This window comes from Tinamus guttatus, unplaced genomic scaffold (assembly GCF_059628265.1).
Source record: "Tinamus guttatus ecotype Peru unplaced genomic scaffold, ASM5962826v1 Tinamus_guttatus_pri_ptg000472l, whole genome shotgun sequence".
In the NCBI taxonomy this organism is placed as follows: domain Eukaryota; kingdom Metazoa; phylum Chordata; class Aves; order Tinamiformes; family Tinamidae; genus Tinamus; species Tinamus guttatus.
In genome coordinates this window covers 4765759-4775251 of record NW_028289006.1, presented here as the reverse complement: position 1 = coordinate 4775251, position 9493 = coordinate 4765759, and the positions used below count along the sequence as shown (strand labels likewise).

At 37.9% G+C, this 9493-nt stretch overlaps 1 protein-coding gene across 2 annotated transcripts in view; it reads right to left on the bottom strand.

Moving 5' to 3' along the window:
• Positions 1–963: 963 nt before the first annotated feature.
• Positions 964–9493, bottom strand: part of CDK17 (cyclin dependent kinase 17) — an 87434-nt gene continuing 78904 nt past the window's right edge. For both annotated transcript variants that reach the window (XM_088532924.1, XM_088532925.1), the window contains 8 exons: positions 8745–8868; positions 6437–6557; positions 5800–5897; positions 5470–5575; positions 4633–4675; positions 3357–3447; positions 3047–3124; positions 964–2679 (listed from right to left, as the gene is read on the bottom strand). In XM_088532924.1, the coding sequence (XP_088389050.1) occupies positions 2642–2679; positions 3047–3124; positions 3357–3447; positions 4633–4675; positions 5470–5575; positions 5800–5897; positions 6437–6557; positions 8745–8868 (699 nt within the window). In that variant the 3' untranslated portion in view covers positions 964–2641. The remainder of the gene's footprint in view (positions 2680–3046; positions 3125–3356; positions 3448–4632; positions 4676–5469; positions 5576–5799; positions 5898–6436; positions 6558–8744; positions 8869–9493) is intronic.

The window sequence follows — 9493 nt, the reverse complement described above, 5'->3', positions numbered from 1 at the left end:
GCGACGCGGGAACCTCAACCGCGGACAAGGCAAACACCGCGCCGGCCGCCGCTGCTCAGAAGCGCACGGTCAGCGTCACCGCCTCGCGAATTAAACCCATTCACCCGCCGGTTCCGAGAAAAATCACCTTCTATTCAGAGCACTGCTGCAATTTCTTGTGAGACCTTTTCATCTGTAACAAAAAAGCTGAATTCCTGCTTTAAATGGAAAACTCCTTTTGTCAGCTGCAGCTGATCCCAATCTAAATTTGTTAATGCACTCCATTTTAGCAGTTAAACCTCCAAGTCCTTTACTCATTAATATCACAGTACTCCTTTTTCTTCTATGACCTACGAACGAAATGTTACTGCGCTAGAAATGCTAAATCCCACATTTACCACCAGTGAACATTTACCCTGCATCGTCACTACTTCTGTAAAAAAGCAGCTGTTTCTCTGATACTTGCTTCTTCAACACTATCACATCTACGACGTATTTCCTACAAAGTTAATGAGTATAAAATCTAGATCAGATCCATATCAACTATACAAAAATATATAACAGCTATTTCAGGACAAGGGTTTTTTTCTTCAGCACCAAATCTGCCTCTGACACACAGGTAGCACTCACTGGTATGGGCAGCAGAGCCATGCAAGCATCCGAGACACGTGCTAGCCCCTATGGACCTAGGCACAACCCCGGCACCGCGCGACATGCAGGACTCGCTCGCTAGAAAAGCGACTACAGACCATGCTCCTGTAGATCCCGAATGGCCTTGGGTGCACGTGAGGCATCTGCTTTCACTGCCTCCACTTCTGCGTTGCACGAGTTAAGCAGCTGCTAAGTTCAAAACCGATGACTCCTGAGCACACAGATTTCACTAAAAGGTGCCAGCAATGCCCCAAGAACTGCAAGTTCACTAAGTCTGTATTTTTAACAGCACAGGGCCTTTGTTGTTATAAACTTCAAAACAAAACCAAGGAATTCCACATAATATTTATACTTTCAAAAGTACAATATTAATACAGGTCGGTCAGTTAGAAATAACAGCAGTTTGTTAGGTCTACAAGATTTAACGTAAAACCGGTTTACAAATGCTGAAAAGCAGTAGTGGTCCAATAGTCACCGTTACACATGAATTTCTCTCTTCCAGAAAATAAAAAAGTCCCAATTCAAATTTACCAGTCTCAATGAAATATTAATAAAACACCCCCAAACATGCCACAATCACTATTCACAAATAAAGTTAAAATGAAATATACAAAAATTCACTTAATACTGTTAAATAACAATAAACTACAAGATTTCCTGAACAGAAATGGTAGGACCCCTGAATGTTTTACAGTGAATGTCAGGAAAAAATTAAGTTATCTATGACTATTTTCATGATATACCAGCCAAAGATTTACATGACCATTTCAAAATATACCAATAAAGATTTACAGTCTCTTTAAGATGCACTAAACAAATAAGTTCATAAAGGTGAACACAAATGCTTAAAAATACTGTAACCATCACCAAGGGTGTACTTATGATACTCACTGAGATGCATAAGCGTAGTAGTAACATGTTTACTATCGCAGGTAAACAGATAACATCTAAGATCTGAAAAACTCTCCAAGTTCCCATTTCAGAAGTTCTGTAGCATAGTGAGTTCTTATCAAGTACAAACTTGCATCTTTCCAGTTGATTTCAAGTGAAAAATGTAAAAATGGGTGGGCAACAAGATGGGAAAAAGTGACATTATTCCCATACTCTTGTCACTAGTCATCCTGTTCTTCTGTAATGAAGGACAGGAAAAGATTACAAATTTCAAAAGTAAACCTGGGTATAATGTGTATGAATAATCTTTTTATTTAACTGTATTTTTTAGTTAAAAAAGGTAAAAAAGTCATTGCTTCTGCAGGTCCCATATGCACAATAACGTGCAAATATTGTATGCTGGAGTAACCGTGACACAATTTATCATCCAGTCTCCATGCTCTGATTTCTCAGTAATTAATATAGGATCTGAGAGCAAAAAACAGTTAACTGTTCACTTGTTTGAATCAACTTTCACACCATGTGCTCTTCAAAAACATAATATGCTTCATAATTTTTCAACTATTTTAACACATACTTCCAATGTTAAATAAGGAATTAAGTGCCATGAACTTAGAGCGTTAAAGATGGTTCATCTATAGCCAAGCAAAGCTATGTTTACATTCCAGGAAACACTGCAGTTTAAGAAATACAAAAAAACCCTGCAGCAGTAGAACATTTTATGAAGAGAAACAGATGCATTCACATATTATAAAGCCATTGCAACTTCTTCAGGCATGGAACTGTTGTGTTAACTATACAGACAGTAGTTATTTAGCAGCAATGATTCCGCAATAAATAATGCACTGTGTTTCTCAGTCCTGCACAAAAATTGCAGCTACAGTTACATCAACAGCTGTAACCTACTGGCTCTAGTGGCAGAGGAGACCTTAAAACCAACTGTACAAAAAATTGTCACACTGTGACAACAAATATAAAAACATAATCTGCAGGTTGGAAATAAAAAGACTCCACTGTGAAGAGGACAGTGTAGACAAACTGCGATTCCAAGTCCACCAACAGAGAGAACTGCCTTCAGATCCGAGCCCTTGGCTGCCAGGATGGCCTGGGCTTGGCCTCCCTAGAAGAGCATGCTCTGCCTTCTGTTCTTCCCGTGTCCTGCAACAGAACAGCACCGTGGTGAGAGACCCAGCACATGCACAACCCAGTGGCCAGTCCCTATCCACCTCGTCCTGCGCCAGCAGAATATTCCTTGTGTTTGATCCACTATCAGGGTATTTTTTTTGACTGCACTCACTGCATTTTTTTTTCCTTTGCCACAATTCAGCACCCGCAAACAGCCCCTCCGCCCATCTCTCTTTCATAACTCATTTCCTCCTGTACATTCAGTGTATGTTTCCAGAAGTCTCTAGGCAAGCCATTTTCAGGATGAGTTCACTCAGACAGACCAATTTGGCAGAGTATTTTTCAGTTTAGAATGTTTTCATGGATGTTTTCAGTTCAGAAAATACTGAGCTTCCCATACCTGTCTCTGGGTAAGTGGAATTTCGAAAGCCAGGGTCTTTTTGCAGCTGAATCTCTTTTAGACTGAATATTGAAACACCTGGAAGAATAACAGAAAAAAAAATCACATCCATGCACAACTCTGCTCTACTGAGCAAAGTTCTATTCTCAATTGTACAGTTTAAATAAGGAAAAATATTTCCTATTCTCAAATACTTTAAAAATATATACACCAGACTGTTTATGGATAGACTTTTTCTTTTTCTTAAGAAACAAAGTTATTTTTAATGTATCATCTTAACAATACTCTGCTGTTTTATGGCTCCTCTTACTTTCCGGCAAAGTGTGTATCCTTGTTCCAAGACTTCTGAAGTATGCATGTTTCATAGCCTCTTCCGCTGAAATTCTCTTCTTTGATTCATACTATTAACATAAATGGATATATGCACATTGTTTTTTATTAAAGAATTATTTGCATCAAGTGATTCCTCAAAGGAAGGAGTTCTACTTCTCAGTGTTTCCCACCAACTCACTAGGACATCTTTGTTGTCACTGCTTTCACTTCACACATGAAAACCTAACATATGTTATCTAAATTAATATTAGCAACATGTAACAAGATTGCTAAAATAGTCAAAATAATTGCTCTAAATGGATGCAAATGTAAATCAAAAATATGCTTAAACTTTATTTATAATTTTAGCAACAATCAGAAGACAGACTTCTGGCCTCTTTACACTGTCACATTAAATTGCAATAAAGTGCTATTTCATGAGATTAAAATAATTTTTCTAATCAGAATGCCTTATGTCGCAACAGTTTGCATAAAAAGGGCCTTCGAGCTATGCTCAACACCTCTTTGGGTTAGCATCTCTGAACAGCAAAGATGCAGACATGTCATTAAAATTACAAAAGCAAGAATCAACTTCAGCCAAGGAGCAAAAGTACTATTCTTGCAGGTTGTGGAGACAGATGAAGGACTCGCATAAATTTAAAATTTTGGTAAATGCACTCCATCTTAAATATTAAGAACTTGTAAGACGGTGAAGCTATAGGGCTTCTGCCATCCACTCAAGGACTTACAACAGGCCTTCCATCTTGCTTCCCAGTACATGACTCATTTTTAAAGTAGATTAAAAGATTAAACACACATACTACTTAGCCACCTGAATAGAGACGGGTGCAAGAGCAGAGTTGCAGTACACCTTAGTAACTGCTTCCCTAATAGTAAACTACGGCCACTGCTGCAGAAATGTAACATTAGTACCTAAAGGATTTTTAATACCTTATTTCACAAGAGCTTAGATTTTCAAGAAATTATTAGAGGCCAATCGTAATCTTACAAGATCGAGTAAAAATACTGCTCTTCTGGCAGAGCAATAGTTTTGCTCTCCTTTCAGAAGAAATTAAACATCGGCTTTTAAGTTCCTAGATCAGGTAGGTTAACAATCACTCTTCCCAAATCCATCTTCCACTACGGACTCAGCTGCATATTCCACTTTGAGATAAATCTACCAGATATTATAGCTTGCAATAAATTTTAGAAATAGTATATTAAAAGCTCTAAACTGGCACTTTTAAAAAGCAAAACTGCAAAAAAGGTCTTACTTGAAGAAACTTCGCTATCAATTCAATTCCTTCCGTGTCTAGCCTAAAAATAAACATACGTTAAAAATTAAAATTTTTTTTTGAAACATATTTTCCAAAGCAAAGTTGCAAAATAGCTCATTTCATTAAACAATAGCAAAATTGAAAATAAAACTTAAACAAAATAATGTTTTCACTTGAACATCTTTCTTGCAAGCTAACATGTATCTGTACAAATGCCAGTGTCTCATAACCTGACTGCCAGCGGAACACTGGTCAGATGTGAATCCTGAGCTTTGGATTGTGATTTAATAGGAGGATCAGGTCATTTATTTTAGAAGTTTTTTTTTTCTTTTAATAAAGCCTAACACTCCTCCTTTGTTGGAGGACAAAATATCAAATCATTTTCTGTAGAGTCAAATCATTAGGCTTTGCTTCTGAGTTTATTTATGGTAACTGTGCTGTTAACAGTACAGTTCAGACCTTTCAAAATCTCATAATGGCTTTAGCATTATCTCAAGAAACTGCTCTAGGAAATTCTGCCATTCTAACAATGAGCCTGTTTCCTAACAGGAGAGATCTGGGCTGTTTAGGAAGTGCTATTCACACAGCACTTCCTACCATGGCGCAGGCAGCATTAATCGGAGCTGACAGTTCTGCAGGTCATTATGGAGTGGCGGGGCCTTGGGTGATCTACCCACAGCAATCCTCGAGTACCAGAATTATGCTTTGCCCACAGGTAACTGCACAGCGATGTGCAATTTTCCAATTCACTAACACACTGAACTTAGAAACATGCTCACATTTACAAACAGCCAAAGCCAGAGATGCATATTTTCTATTAACAAAACAAAGTACCTTGGTGCATGGTTGATTAGGGGCTGTGGTTTATATTTGGGAAAGTTGTAGTTTCTAAATTCATCACTGGAAGAAATGCCTGGCCATGTTTCTTGACATGGAGTTCCTACATTATAAAAGGAAGGAAAAAAGAACTCGATGACTGTGCTGTACAAATGCAGCTATGTACAAAGTGATTAAGAATTCAGATACTCTCATTCACCTGGAATAGAATGGAACACAAAATGTCACTGTTTATGGATAAAGACCTACAGCTCTCAAGGAAAAGGTATTTAGAAGAATAAAGTAAATGTACAGATAGCAACATGGCTGCTAAAATCATTCACTTACCCAGAAGTCTGAAAATTAAGTGCAGTTCATCTTCAACAGTCGAACCAGGAAAAAGAGGCCTTCCTGATGCCATTTCAAAAAATATGCATCCAACACCCCTTCAAGGAGAAAACAAAGAAAAAGATAAATAAAACACAATCCATCAATTAAAATGATTAGGTCTTCAAGACTTTTGTGATTCCTCTTAAATTAAAACAAATGATTAAATTAGTTGTTAACCACATGCTGTTATTAAAAATACTGTTTTGAAAGAAGATAAGCAATAGCAAAAAGTCACAAAGGACTAGACAAAACCTGTCATAGCTATATTAGTTCTTCCTTCAGAAGTTAAGTTTACCAACTGCACTCTACGAAGTACATGCACTCTAAAATACCATGTGAAATACCTGTGTAGCAGGAAGACTGTGAATTTCTTTTCTTAATGCAGTGGTCCTGATGCATGCCTACTCTAAGCAATAAAAAGATACTCTGCATTTTCAAAGAGCAGAGCAGCACCTTCCTTGTGGGCTAATCCTATCTGTAAAACCCAACCCTTCTGTATCTTTCAAAAATGCAAAGGATTAGTATTTCAATGCTGCTCTCTGACACTTTTCAATTGTTGAGAACTAAAATTAAAATTTAGCCAAACTATACAAACCACATGTCAATTTGAGTTGAATACTCTGAGGATCCCAGGAGAACATCAGGCGGTCTGTACCACAACGTGACAACTTCATTGGAATAGGTCTTTGTAGGAACAGACTTTGCCCTCGCCAGCCCTTGGAAGAAAGGAAATAAAAGGTAATGTGCTGTTTCTTGGCATAATTACTCCAAATCTAGTACATCTCTGCGATTTCATTTTGTTTAAATGAGGAAAAAGTATCCAAAACTCTGCATTACTCGCATCTTTTTTTTTTTTGGGGGGGGGGGAGGGTGCATGGAATTAACAAAACATAACTTTTAAAAGACAAATTTACCTTAATATTCTTGCTAAATACCTTTAGGATTATAACAGAACAATAAAGCATCGGATTAACAGGATATCTTCCCTCACAGACTCTGACACCCCCCTTACACACTATTTCCATTTGAGAAGTGTGTTGCAAGAGCCAGAATGCAATAGATGAATAACAGATGAATAACGAAATGGTGGAAACGGGCCAAAGCAGTGTTGGACTGACAAGGGTCTTCCAGCAACACTGTCATTTTATCAGCCATAACTTCAATAAAAAATAGTTCCATTTTGTTACATGTAATCTTTGGAGCAATCCCTGTACAAGCACAACTCTTCCCTGGAATACAGTACAGAGTAGAGCACTAAACTCATCCACACGAGTGTCCCACCCCATGCCAAGGGCTTGCTAGAAATCCCAGAGGAACTTGGTTTATCCGTGACAGAGGATGCAGTAACATCTGGCAGTTCAGCACGTGGACAGACCCCTTCTGTCCCCCAGGTTACCCTGCTTGGGAGTGATTTTTAGGAAAATTAAATGGGATAAGGACACAGTGCTTCCTAGGCTCCTGCTTAAGGGTTTGACCAAGCGCCAATTTCAAAGGAAGCTGTAAAAATTACTTGCAAAACTCAAGCTACAGCACTGAGTGCTACAGCACTACCTATATGCATATTATTCTGATTACTAATATCCTGTAAAAGGTTGGCTTTTGCTGAAAACGCACAAGACTACAGAGATGATGTCCTCCTCTTGCCTTTCCCAGTGTAGCTGCATACAGCAGTTACAGTTCTATGCAGCGTATAGCAGTAGATTTCTCTCCTGCTTCTTCAGATGAATTCCAGAATCCATTATGGCTGTTTCCACTAATTCATACCAAAGAAACACAGGAACCAACACAATGGCTTGTGGAATATTTCCGTGTGTCCAAGACTGAAATTATAAATAGACTAAAAACACTAACTTCTACCGAAGGTTGTAAAACTTAGGGAGACTTGTGTTGAGACCACACGCAACAGATTGAAAGCTACTGAAACAGTTCAGCAGTTACTAGGAAAAAAGGCTACAGGAATCTGGTTTATAACAACATTCAGAAAGCAGGCTACGATTCACTTGCAGAAAAAAAATCCTTCAAAAGTGATAAACTATGGCAATACCTAGTGCAGGAAAGGTAATTAAAATACTGAAATAAAGAGCACAAAAATCATGTAAGAAGATTCCAGACCAGACTGAATGGCAGGACAGCTATTAACAGATGATGTATGAGACTAGAATACTTTGAAAGCACACACACACAGAACAGAGCAGTGCGTCACTAGGATGAATTAACTGAAGTCAGAGTGCTGGAGCTAACCAACATTTGGAGATTCTTCATTTTAACATGAAGCATAACTTAGGCTGAAAACTGAAATAAGCAAGTGGAAAAAAAAATCTTTACCAAATGAGATTCACGAACGAAAAGGATTTAACCAGAAGCTCTGAACCCCTTTAAAATCCCCTGTAAACCTAAAAGTCTTTTAGATTAAGGCCTATTCATTTACTACTTCCAGCACCCTAGCTAAGAAGGGGCATTCAAGATGTCCTACACACATAATTTTTTTTTCCATTCACCTCTACTCATGTCAGCTTATGCTCCAAACAACTCAAACTCTGATAAAGATAGCAAGAACTACTTCAAATTACTGACACCAAGTTGTTACCTGGCAATGTTGCCTAAATAACATTTTACTTTTCCAGTTACTGATAAAGCAAAAAGCAGCAATAATGATGACAAGTTCTCACTATAACCAGGAAGATCCAATACAGGTTCTGCGTCCCAGTCTTTTCAATGGGTGAAAATGTAGAAAAAAAAAGATGTGCTAATATATATCTTAATGTTTTTGCTGATGCTTACAGCGGTTTGCAAATGCATATTCCCCATAGCAAAGGATTTCAAAGTTCAGTGAAACTTATTTTCAGGATTTCATTAATGCTGAATGAAGAAAATGGTTGTTACAGAAGAATTCCAATCCATACCAAAATCTGCTAGCTTCAGTTCTCCTTTTTCATTAATTAGTAGATTTTGTGGCTTCAGATCTCGATGTAACACCTTTCTCCTATGACAGTATGCCAAACCACGAAGAATCTGGTACAAAAATAGCTAGAGAGAGCAAAAGAGAACATTTATGTAAGTTAGACTGAAAATATGGATTTACAGATTACCTATCATTCTGACAGCCCATTTGGGGTGCTGGAGAGTTACATCTCTGCATTGTGAGCAAAACAAAAAATCCATCTCAAAAGGTAAGTTTTCTCCTATGAACAGATTCCGAGTATTTTCATTATTGCTTAGAAATCTAAAAGCCTTTTATGCTAATGCATTATTTTTACTCAGTACTTTAACACAATGACTTTAAGAGCAATTTGTTCTGCATAACAGAAGAGAATCAGAGCTGCTTTTTTTTTTCCCCAAGTCATCATTTACCAATGCTTCTTCCCACACTACTGTTAAGTAATGGTCTCTGTCTAGAGATTCTATTCTGCTACAGAGTCCCTTCTTAAAATGCAGCTCAGCATCCTTATCCAACTGTGCACAGCTAGGTAAATAACACTTTTGCAGGCTACTAGAAGCATACACTTGGATTCCTGAGTTCACGACAGAGACACCCGAGAAAATGAGGATTACCAAAATAGCCTGTTTCTAGCATTCATGTTCATCCCCTCACCTTGACACTTGCAGGTTTATTTTAGTCCTCTGGGACGGCAAGCCGACCAAGAACTGCAGT